The sequence below is a fragment of the Armigeres subalbatus genome, unplaced genomic scaffold (assembly GCF_024139115.2).
Source record: "Armigeres subalbatus isolate Guangzhou_Male unplaced genomic scaffold, GZ_Asu_2 Contig836, whole genome shotgun sequence".
In the NCBI taxonomy this organism is placed as follows: Eukaryota; Metazoa; Arthropoda; class Insecta; order Diptera; family Culicidae; genus Armigeres; species Armigeres subalbatus.
Genome location: NW_026943630.1, coordinates 35,080 through 47,906, shown reverse-complemented (window position 1 = coordinate 47,906; position 12,827 = coordinate 35,080). Strand labels below are relative to the sequence as shown.

The window sequence follows — 12,827 nt, the reverse complement described above, 5'->3', positions numbered from 1 at the left end:
GAAAAAGCTGATCACTGCTGGTGTTGAAGCGCTGTTCCTCAAGGGCAAAGCGGTGCTGAAGAAGGATGGCAATATCATCGCTACCGCTCCGATGAAGGGCAACATGTACGAGCTTGATATCAAGCTGAGTAGCTCAACGGCTAACCTTTGCCAGGTGAAACAAAACGAGCTGTGGCTGGGGCTGGGACATCTCGGCCAAGGAAGAATGGTCAAAATCGTGCAGAAGAAGATGGCAACTGGTGTCTACTTCAAGCCAGGCCAGAATCAATTTTGCGATGCGTGCGCCTAGGGTAAGCAGTGTCGGGACCATTTTGATGAAAGTCGGTGAACAAGCGAAATATTCACTTTGTTTTTTTTAGATCATCTTGAACTTTTGCTACTCTGTCTTCTTTCACCGGAGAGCATTTCTTATCTCATTTTTTTCACAATTTTTTCCACCTACTATCTCTTTTACACAAAAAATACCACCGCATGTCCAGCTACCGACTGCGCCACGTCGTGGCCGAGCGAATGTCTTAGGTCTTAGGACACCCGTCGAATATCTGAATTCTATTCGAATTATTTGAAAGTCGATTGCTTTGATTGGAAGATCAAAATTCATTCAAATAAGTCCTGATTTTGATTTTTTTTTATTGTTCAAATGCAATATGCTACTACCACAGAATCTATTGGCGCTCGGAACCAACTGACTGATCTGTTCACGAAGCCTCTGAAAGCAACTCAATTCCAACTGGCTGACATCAAACTCCCCAAAACCAAGATTATTTTATTAGCATTAGCACTTTCATCCGTCACCACAGATATAGATTTGGGACTAATCACTATCACTTAGATGAAAGCAATGCGCTCTCCAATAGTCGAGATCTGTCCTGGCCACGTTCTTGCGAATGCTGAGGAAGGGGAAGGATAGTTAGTTGGACACCTACTTAAGAAAGATGCAGAGAACTCTACGACCTCTCATAGGTGCCACGGGAGGTTTTGGGAATTGTGTGGGAGGTTATAACAGTAGGAATCGCCCAAAACCAAGATTATTTTATTGAATAAGAATCAAGAAATGTATTAAAAATTTGATTTTGTCTCCGTAAAGCTTCAGCCTTCCAAATAAGCAAAAATTTAATTAATATAAAATAATAAAGGCACATTATATTTTGTGATGATTAGCTTCTTGGGATTTTGAAACATAAGCCAATAATATTGACAAATTTAACATTTAAATCAAGTGTAGACATACCCTCTATTCCGGTACTATTCCTCCTTATATATTCCGAAGCGGAAATGTAGATTCCCATTGTGCATGAACTGATCTATGAATGCGATTGTCATGAACTGCGGCAAGTCGAGGTGCAAATTCGAGCCCCCTTCGAACAGGACACTTCCTTTAACGATCCGATTCTTTTGTTCGGACTGCGGGTTTACCAACTCGATGAAGTAATCGTACCACCCTTCATATCCGGCCGAGCACTTGATAAGAAAAGTACCAATAAATCCTTTATTCCTTTTTCCATTAATCGTTACTTCCAACTGCCATGCAACTCCGTTATCATCATTCATCTTGGGTGAGCGCTGGCTTGCAATTTTTTTGGATTCGTATAGAGCAAGGGACATAAAACAATGGCCGATATTAAACTTCCGCATCTCGACCAGTTCCTCTCGGAGGGATCTAATTTTATTTTTGTATTTGTTTACCATCAGTTCATAGCAGCTCCGCTCGGTTACCGGATCTTCTGGTCCGATACCGCATTTTATTCGCAGTAGATTATCTTTCTCGATAAATCCAGCACTTTGCAGTTGGGGCAAATCTGTTGTTAGCGCTTTTGATATTAGGTGCGACGACGTATCTGGCAACTCAAAGGGTATCTTCATTACGACATTCTTCAAAGGCAGTTTGTTTAGAATTTCCAATTCGAGCAAGAAATTACCGGCCAGTGTTTCTATTTTGTTTGGTTCTATAAGCAACATCAGTTTACCCGCTTGCTTCATCTGTAGGTCCCATCGGATGCCATAACGATCGATGCAGAAAAATTGGATGGAACGTTGTTTTTCAATTTTGAGTTCACGAATACACGTTAAAATCGTTGGAAGCAGTGAGCTGAAATAGAAAAAATTAATGGTTATCAAATTACATAGCTATATTTATAATAAAGTCGACAATGGTCTCGATCATTTTCAGTGAGAGATTGATTCATTTGTCAAACACTCATTTCAGAAAAGTTGTGTGTGATGGACTTTTAACGCCATGTTTCTCAGTCCAATAAAATTGCGTAAAGTATATTATCGATAGTTATAACAAGTTTTTTAAGTCTATTTTTTGTAACTAGCGGGTTAACTCCATATCTAATGTGTAATTGTAAATAATGTTTTATTAAAGGAAATTTTAAAGAAGTCAAATAGCATTCCTACTATCGAGATGTATTCCTTGACCTTAGTTTTTTTTAAATACCAGTATGGAAAAAAATTACAAGGAAATCATATTTGAAAACCTTAGAAATTAATTACCAGGTAATAATCTCGTTTTCCTGATGCGAATCTGGAGCTTTGTTCACCGACCTGGCCATCCCATCGATCTGTTGGTTGATCTCGACTTGCTGCGCCAGAAATTCTCCTTCACTGAGGCTGACAATTTTTGCCAAGATTTGATCCCGGTTGTGAGCCTTCAGCTGCGTAGTTAAAACCAATGGCTCCAGCTGTTTGGCCAATTTGCTAGATTTTTCCGTAACTTGAAGCCTGGCGTCGGCCAGAATCCGGTCCAAGCGTTGCATAACTGAAGCTTCGGTCTTCCGAATGTTTTCCAGTCCCGAAAGTCGATCTTCCACATTTTCGCGCAGCGAAATGATGTGCTGGTTGAGTGTGTTCAGTTTTGACCGTGTTTTCTGGAATCGCGCCTCATAGACATTTTTTACGGTTTCAATTGGGTGCCGATGATGTTCCCGAGAACCAACCAGACATTCCGAGCAAATGACTAGCTCACACATTAAACAGTACAGATCGCCTCGTTTGGTGACATGGGACGAGCAGGATTTTCCGGTTCGACGAGGGAGATTGGTCATCGACGCCGGAAGGAGTATCTGATCGGTCATCGTTTAAAGAATTCCGCATAAATGGAATATAGACAAATAGAAAATAAAAACTAGCCTATATGTAGCCGAGGTTTTTGCCGTCTCAAATGGTAGCACAAAAGAAAACTTTGTACGAGAATTGAAGAACGAAACAACATGTAGCCATGTAGATTATGTGGCTGGCTCAGTGATGCCAGATTGTTTCAACATCAATTCCGTAGATTTGCTGGAACATTTTGGATGGCCCAATTCCGGTGATCAGTCACAAACCTTCCAGTTCCAGTTAAAAAATGAAGTGAGATCTGGCGTTAATCGAATTTCCTTCGTTTTCAGATGTCACAACTGCAACAACTGCCAGTCGCGACATCCGGAAATGTGAAAAAATTCGATCACAATTTGTGTGCAATTGAACGAAAGTTATGGACCAAGAACAATAGTGTGCTGACAATCGACCACCTTATTCTACTTTGACTACTTTGAATTTCTAATTGGGAAAGTTTTGTAAATACCAATTACAAATGAAGAAATGAACAGAGTACTCGTCTAAAATTTCTAAGGATGTTATCGACTATTTAGTAATTTTAATTTTATTTTGTCAACCAGCAAACAAATTTGCTACACGGTTAGAAAAAAGTACCTAATATTAGGTACTTTTCACTCAAATCGGGGGTTCAGTGTGGGAACCCAAAATTAAGTAATTTTTTCTTGAAATTAAGTAAAATTCACTTAATATTAAGTAAAATATACTGAATTTTAAATAGAAACTAACCAAAAGTTAGGTTAATTTTACTCAACTTTTGTAAACATAAGATTACTCAACGTTGGGTTCCCACACTTTGATGCCCTTGTTGAGTGGTTTTGCTCTTCATTTTATGACAACAAAGGGAAGAGGGAGGGAGATGCAAGAGAAAAAAAGTACCTAAAATTAGGTACTTTTTTCTAACCGTGTAGGAAGCATCGAATAAAATAAACATTGCAGGTTTTGTCAATCTGAATACAGAAAACCAGCAAACAATAAGATTAATTTCTGTACCTCATCTGTCCAACAAAGTGGATATGTCTGCTGGTACTCGCATATAAGTTCCATTTGGGGTTTAAAAGTTAATTCCATAAATAGCATTCCATTTTATGGATCTTTTTAATAACATGATGAAATAAAAGATTTTGTTCGAAAGAAATGTAACAAAATAGCAAACTAACGTTGTCCCATATTGAATGTACTCTCATACCAATCACATAAGGAATTTACATAAACTGAATGTTCGAATTTTAAATATTTTTCCATTGATCTAAATTGTTCAACAGTAATTTATCAAACGAGGAATAACTTATCAAAATTTCAACAAAATCGTAATATGATTGAGTTTTTTTTATGTTTTAAAAAATCGATTTGGAGCTTCATCGGCTATTATCTTAATATGTGAAGAACCATTTTCAAGTGAATACAAATTTTATTGAATATTTGGCCATCTAATGGCAACATGTTCTATCCTAATGATGTATCAAGAAACGCACGTAGGAAGTCAGAGCCGCAGAATATATTATAGCTTGAATCACAACATGAACGAATGATGGATGGAAACTACGTAGAACTTTTCTCTGTTTTTTCCGTAATTTATTTTCCGAAAGATGTTCCCGGAGTTCTTCCAGCAATCCCTGAGTTCAGGAGGCGTTTCAAGATCTCCGGTAATGTCCGTAAGTTTTTGATTTTTTTTCCTGAAAATTTTCCGGGAGTTTCCATAAAACCTTCTCCTATGAATTCCAATAAGAGTTCTTCCAGGAGAGTTCTTCGCAGATTTTTCCGGTTTAACTTACAGCATTTTTTTTTTTTAATTTTGGTTTCCGTGATTTTTTATTCCAAGTATAAGTTTATCACGGTAGCTTACAGCAATTCCTCCGAGCATTCCTCAGTAGAAATTTGGGGGAGAATTTCTGGAGGATATCTTTAAAAAGTATTTCTGGAGAAATAGCGGAATGAAACTCCTTGCAATTCAATAGTAAATGCTTTAAAAAAATCCTTGTGTATCAGAATAAATGCTATCAGAATAAATCCAAGACAAACTCCAGTGAACTTGGAATGTCCATTGTCATATGATTATACGTCAAACAAGAAGGGACATTTACTTTAAGCAGCACACGGTGTGAGCCCAATATATTGTTGAAATCGCTTACGAACGAAAGTGTCGTTGAATGTCTAGTAGAGGTGTGTGAGAAAGACCCCATAAAATCAGAGCATACTGATATGAGACAATAACTCTATATGAATCACCGATAAAAGTTTAAACTAAGATAATAAAATCCGTAGATTTCCGCAGAAATTTTCAAATTTCCGTAGATTTTTTCTATGGATCCGTAAATCCGTAGAAAGCATTCAATTCCGTAGATCTACGGAAATTTCCGTAGATCTGGCATCGCTGGGCTGGCTTTTCCCGCCTTTTCACGAATCGCACGAGACGTTTAAAAACAGCTGATTTTGCCGATTTTGCCGATCTTTGACAGTTTGCACTAGGGATCCTCATGAAAACATCGAATAGAATCTTGTGCAAATGCACTTTTGGAAACATTATTGTCGGCGTAGCACCAAGTTAGAATAATTTGAGTACTGCAATCAAAAGCTTTCATGTTGTTCTGTTGATTGCGCTATTCAAATTAATTCATGAAAAAAATGTTACTTAGGACCTTTTGAAAAGTTAAGCGAGAATTCGGAAGTCGGGACTTCCGAACCGAACTTTCTTCTGAAGTTTTATTTGTCAAACTAATTGATTCGTTGCGCATCTTTAGGCGAATCCAGCGCACTACTTCCGAAGCTTGAAGTAGCTCGAAGTTTCTCCCCGTCCTGCTCATGCCCATTTGTTGACAAAAAAGAACAAGCAGGACGGGAACAACTTCGAGCTACTTCGAGCTGCTCATTGGACAGCATTAAAGATTGTCGCTGTCGTCGCTGGCCGGAACATCTTTTGCTGGCGAGGATAGGGGAGCTAAATGTCAAAGAAGGAAAATCCATACGATTTGACAGCTTGGTACCTAACATGTTCCGGACAGCAGAACAAAGGGAACCGAAGCGACAATCTTTATCTAGTAACTAAAATATCTTTTATCGTATTGATGACAGCACCCTACACTGCCAAAAATATCTATATAAGATATATGTGTCGCCGTTATAGATTTTTGCAATAGCTCCACCCTAATATAATCGATATAGAACCACACATAAATTAAATAATTTCTAATTCGAGACCACACATAAAGTTTATTTGGATATATATTTTATAAAAAGGTCGCGTGGAGAATGCTTATGTGTGCGCTGATATACATCATAAGTTAAATCTATGGATTTTTGCCAATAAATATGTGTGGATTTTTAGTAGTGTACAATATTGCGATTTGCAAATAAAATTAGCATTGCAGACAACCTGCAAGCAACTTGCACCATAGATAGTAGAATAGATGAGCGAAAGCATGGCTGAGTCGTTTTTTTGCCAGTGCACACGCGCATATGACGTCACAGCCCTTAACGTTTCCATTGAAATCGTGACGTCATGCTCGTTTGGAGACACGTTCGACAGTTCGTTTGGAGACAGAGGATTTATCTTCGCTCATCTATATATTCCACTATCTATAGTTAGTTATAGTTTGATGTGTACATCGGAGCAGTATTGACAGCATATATATAAATGGCGGTCCTTAAATTAAAGTTTTCGTGACCGTCAGCAGCAGCACATTCGGACTACTTGACGGGATTGGCAATCTTGATCCAGCGTTCACTTTTTTTTTTTTTTGTGGTTTAAAATTCAGTTTATTTTGTCAAACAGTGTTAGTATTTATAATGTTGTTGCAATTTCAAAAATCTAATGTTAATTCAAACTCCAAAACGTTAACATCAATTATACCATTACATTTTATAATGAAGCAGATGTAATTATGAAGCATTTTCAGAATTTTTACTCGAGTTGTCTTCCGAATACCTGCACGCAACATAATGTCTTACGATTGAACCAAAAATATATATTGTTGATTTCAACAATCGGTCTATTGTTGAATGAAAAAGAATCGATTGTTGATTTTACAATATTTTCCTTTTAAATCAACAATATGATTATAATTTTAACAATAATCGTGTTTGTTATGAATTTGTTTAAATCATATTGAGCGTGTATTTTTAAGTGCGTATTTGAAAAAAAGAACATTGAGAAGAAAAATTAAGAAAAAGGAAATATAATTATGGCTATGATGTGGATTAAACAATTTATTGACTGTACACGTAAGTTCTAATAATTAAAATAATTTACAGATTATATTTAACATTGGTTTGTTTATAGCATTTTCAAAACGAAATCTGCACAAAAAACTTTATTCCGGACGAAAACACTTCCGGACGAAAACACTTTATTCCGGACGAAACCCCTGCCGGTAAATGTCCGGTAACAAAACAGAAAATTATTCCAGGTAAATAAAAGTATAGTTTTTGGCTAAAGAATAACAGGAAACTTTTAACAAGTTCTTATTTCCATTTCTTTCAATGACAGTAATCAACAGGGTTAACCAGTAACCCAGTAGCAGTAGAAAAAGCAGCGGTTTTGCTATACCATATAATATAATATGAAATATGAAACTACTAACTGACTTAAAAATAAAATAAATCTCACCATTCATTTGTTTATTTTTACTTTTAATATCTGAAAATAAAAAAGCAACGCCTTTTTATCATTATTCTTTCAACAATATTATATTGTTGAATCGATCGTTTTCATAATATTGAATCAACAATACAGTTACATTTATTTCAACAATAATATTGTTGATTCAACAATATTGCAACTCAATGTTATGATTGTAAAAACAACAATATTATGGATTAATTCAAAAGCAAAATATTATTAGCCCTGAGTTAACAATATTTATTGTTGAATTTGACCCGGAATATTGTTGTTTCTACAATATATTTTTCTGCGTGTGGCAGAGCAGGCCTCGCGAGGTCATCGAATGATAGTCGTCTCCATCCACCCATTACTTCCGCCAGCTTCTGCTGCAGGACCGTCCATGCCGGGCCGACACGAGCGCAGGAAGAGAATTTATGCTGAAGCGTTTCAAGATTGCCACAGTGTTGGCAGTTTTCGTCGGCTGCTAGTTGCATCACATACAGCAGTTTGCGGTGCTCAGTTTTTCCGTTCACGAAAAGGTAGAGTTGTGTTCGTTGTGCTGATGAGAGCTCTTTCATGCATATGTTGCGCCACGCGCGTGGCCAGTCAACTGCCGGACTGTTGCGTTCCACCTTTGGCAGCTCGGTTTGCAGTACTAGGTGCTGGTGGATTTGATCGGCGGAGGGGTTTTGTAGGATTTGGCGGGGAATGTGGGATAAATTTGAAAGGATTTGTTTGATGTCGGGATTGTCCATTGGAGTTACTGGGCGAGGAGTTGCGTGGAAAATAAGGGATTTGTAGTGAGGAATGGAATCGATCTCTTTAATATGTCTATTTATTGCTAGACCACATTTGCTGCGCAAACTTGCCCACCATTGCGTTCCAATTAATTGTTGTCATCAATCGAATTGAGTTTGCGAAGGAAATACCCAAAATTTTGACTACATGAGTAGTCTGTAGCCACTGGGTTTCAAACATATTCCCTTCGCAAACCCCCACATTCACCGCAACAGTTTTGCGCAAATTCAGTTGCGCTCCGGCGGCAAGACCAAAACGACGAAAAACTTCCCTCATCGCCTCGATCTGCCACGGTGACGTTACGATCACGCTGATGTCGTCGGCGTACGCAACAAGCAAATCTTCCCCACACACTTGTTCGAGCCGGCACACCAGTGGATGAAGGTAAAGGACGAAGAGGTGCATGGACAAAGGGTCGCCTTGCCGCACCGAACGAGAAATATCGAACGAACGAGAGAGGTGCCCATTCACAAGTAGCCGGGAAGTGGACCGGCTGGCAATCCGCGCGAGAAGAGCAATGAGTTCCTCGTTGAATCCGAGCGACCGCATGGTGTCGAAGAGAAACGAATGCCGAACCCGATCGAAGGCGTTCTCGAGATCAAAACTGATGAGCTTACCGGGGCGACGGTGCTGACGGAGGCTAGCTATCCGATCTTTCAGAGCAAGAGTCCCAGGTAACCATAAGCATTAAAATAAGCCATACGTGCGACTATAAGGCTACCACAGAGCTAACAAACTTCATACTGGCTCTATAATAGCCCTATATAGCCGAAAAGGCGAAATAAAGTGCTAATGGTTACCTGGGGTGGCCTGGAAGATGTTGCGCTCTGCGTTTGAACATTTCTGTCCGGCGCTCAAAATACGGTGAGCTTGCATGACGCGTTCTAGCCGGGTTTTGATAATGCGAGAGAGAAGTTTGTAATCACTGTTTAGCAGCGATATCGGCCGGTACGCTCGGGCCGTATTTTCTCCACCCTTCTTTTTCACCAGCACAATGATACCCTCCACAAAGGCATGCGGGAGATTGCCGGTGAGTGCTTCATTAAGAAGCAGGTTCAGTTCACGATGGATGACGTTGAACATACGAAGGTAGAACTCTCGTGGGATACCGTCAGCTCCGGGAGATCGTTTCGGTGCGCTCGCTCTAATAGCAGACAAAATTTCCGCTGTTGTGATCTCTTCCGTACATGCTTCATTCAGTGGATCGTCTGGTGGTATTATTCGCTCACAAACAAACCCATCCTCGTTGTTGTCTGCCGCTTCTTCCGTGTAGAGGCTCGAGAAAAAGGCAAACAGATTTGCTTCGATTTCATGGGGCTCATCAGCTACCTCGTTGTCAGCCGTTTGCAGCTGCGTAATGGTTGTTTTTTTCCGTCGTCTTTCCCCCAGCTGGAAGATCGACATGGGCTCTCCCGCCAGGTGGGTTTCGTTTATACGCATAAACGTGTGGGAAAAATTCCGTTGCAGTGACAGCATTTCACCTTTCAAACGGTTTATGGTGGTCAACATTTCGGGATGTTGATAGTACCCATCGTACGCTAACCTTAGTTGCGCATAGAGACGCTGGTGCGCATCGTGGAAATCCTCGAAAACGGAACGAGATTTCCACTTAAAGAACGTTTTGATTTTGGGCTTAGCGTACGACAGCCACCATTCCATCCACGACCCGTAGTTTCTGCGCTGCCGAGTCCAATATTGCCACTTATAATGGAACTCGGCAACGTTTTCTTCCGTCAGAAGATGCGGCCGCAGGGCCCAAAATCCGCGCCCGGGCTCATGTCCCAGTGGGGGGAGACATAATCTTACCGTCAGCGCTTTATGGTCTGTGAAGCAGCAGACGTGCGTGTAGGCGGACTGCAGATTATTCCGCAGACCAGCGCTTACGTACATGCGATCTAATCGGGATTGAGCGTTCCGGTTGATGTACGTGAACCCGGGATCTCGCGGGCACAACTTTTCCCACACGTCATGCAGCTGCAATTGTTGGACGGCTATTTTGAGGGACGGGCTTGTGTTCGGGCTGGACGAATCGCATGCCCGCAGTACGCAATTGAAATCGCCAGCGATGATGACGTTTGCGGTGCGGTGACGGAGGTAGTAGGCCAGCGTGCCATTGAAGAAATCTTCTCTGGCCGCTCGCTGCGCAGTGCCGGAGGGAGCGTAAACATTACATATGGTCGTGTCGTGCAGTCTCAGCGCGATCAACCGGCTGTCCAAACTCTTCTCGACGTGAGAGACGTGGATGTGATCCTTCACTGCAACAGCAGTGCCTCTCCTCGTGTGGTCCACGTTCGCGAAAACGATAAAGCCAGGCAAGGAAAGCTGTTCGTTCTCGACTTCCTGCAGACACACGATATCGAGACTTTGGCTGCTGATGAAGGTTCGGAGTGCGTTCAGTTTTGTTTGGTTCGTGATGGTTCCGATATTTATCGACGCGAGATTGTAGGACGCGAGAGCCATTTATGGTTTGTAGTTCTCGTCCCGCTCGTCGTCTCCGTCGTCGCATCGTTGTTTCTTGCCGGGAGGACGCCCTCGGCTTCGGCTACTTCTTGTCGATGACGAAGAATCATCTGTTTCGTTGCCGGCAGTTCGGCTTTGCGACCGAATCGCGCTTACAGGCTTTCTGAATATATCCACTAATACCACTTCGGCGCATTGTGGTTGTGTGGTTGTTCGCAACGACGACGATGAAGAGCTGCGTGCCTGCTGTATTTGCAACAGTGGGCTGGGGACACCGTTCGTGCGGTGCTTGCAGCTGGCTGACTTGTTGAGTGATTGTTTGAGCTAGACGGTTCGGTCTCACTCGTTGGCTTCGGTAGCTCGGGAAAGGCTTCCAGCGATGCTGGTCGAGGAGCGACAGAGCGCTGGCCGACCGGTTTAACGATCGGGGTTTGGCGCCGTTTGCCTTCTGCGGTGGTTGTCGTGGTCCAGCTTGCTTCGTCACGTTGGCGTAGCTCTTTTGGACCAGTAGTTTCTTGTTTTGCACACAAGAAATGCCAGTGTGGGCCTGCTCTTTGCAGTGTTTGCAAGAGGAAATCTGCCCCTTGTAGACGATATACGCCTGCTGGCCATCGATCGTGACCCACGAATCGATGTTGCGTTTTATGAGCATACGAGCCGACCATATGCCGAGCGGAATTCCACCGAACTCGAAACCATCACCCCACGTTAATTCCCGCAGCGAGATCACTTCTCCGAACGCACTGAGGAACTCAACTATCTTCTCTTCGGAAACGTTTTCCGGCAAATCATGCACTTTGACTTCTACACTTCCATCTTCTATGGTTATTCGAAGCTTGTGCTTCTTCCCCGCAATGTCCACTTCGTGTTTTTCATCGTGATCATCCACGATTTTTTGTGCGAGCGTCAGGTCCTTGACCTTGACGAACGCACATTGTTCACCGCGATGGCACTGGAGTCTCTCCACGTCTTCTTTCTTCAGTCCAAGCACTGTGCGGCAAAAGCCATGCACCTTCTCGAATGACGGCTTCACTGGGAAGCGCGAGTAATCGATTCGGAAAGTGTTTTCTCGCCTCATCGCGAATCACTAGAAGCGCGCGACGCGGCACGGACGGATGAAAAATAAACCACCGGATTTAAATCGCTTGACTTTCGGAGAGCGCAATCGAAAACACGTCTGCTCGTCTCAGAAGTTGAGCGGTAACTGTACTTTTTTCCCAATGTCCAAATTGAGTCAACTGGACTTTCTTGTATTTATGCACTTCGTGCGTCAATCAACAAAAAACTAATCAAGAAACAAACTGTCAAAATTGAAAATGAACAAGAATAATTTTTCAGCAACATAAAAGCATAAAAATGGATATGTTTCGATCCGCAACATATCTAAAATACACATAAAAAAATAACCTTATATGTTATAGACTAACGCAAAATGAACTCCCCCAAGAAATTATGACGTTTGAGCGGGTCGCATAATGAACGCAAAATGAACTTTTGTTCGAGAAGACGACCCGCTCAAATGTCAAAATCCATCGGGTGAGTGAATTTAATGAACCGCTGCACAGGTCTATGGGAATCATAAATATAAAAATGAATAACGACAAAAAAATCGAGCACCCCTAGAACATTGTTTTTTTTTGTTGTGATGTTGGCAGCGCTAAGTGGGTGTCATTTTTGGACGAACGTCAGTCACTTTTTTTATCTTTTCGATCCGATCTGATCCTAGGATAAGATGTGACAACTCAATTTAGACTGCCTTGTTTTTTTTTGTCGGCTGCTCTGACGAAGTGGTCGCCAGTGCAGCCAAATTAATTTGGTACAAAATCTTCCAAATATCATGTATCAAAACTTGATGTTTTTCTTTCTATTCCAT

General features: G+C 41.3%; 1 protein-coding gene across 1 annotated transcript; it reads right to left on the bottom strand.

The window, feature by feature from the left end:
- Positions 1-1,028: 1,028 nt before the first annotated feature.
- On the bottom strand, positions 1,029-3,269 carry LOC134204705 (uncharacterized). Its single transcript, XM_062679484.1, has 2 exons — positions 2,497-3,269; positions 1,029-2,089 (listed from the first exon to the last, which is right to left on the bottom strand). The coding sequence occupies exons 1-2, from the start codon at positions 3,075-3,077 to the stop codon at positions 1,246-1,248; spliced, it is 1,425 nt and encodes a 474-aa protein (XP_062535468.1). The 5' UTR covers positions 3,078-3,269; the 3' UTR covers positions 1,029-1,245.
- Between the last annotated feature and the right edge of the window lie 9,558 nt (positions 3,270-12,827).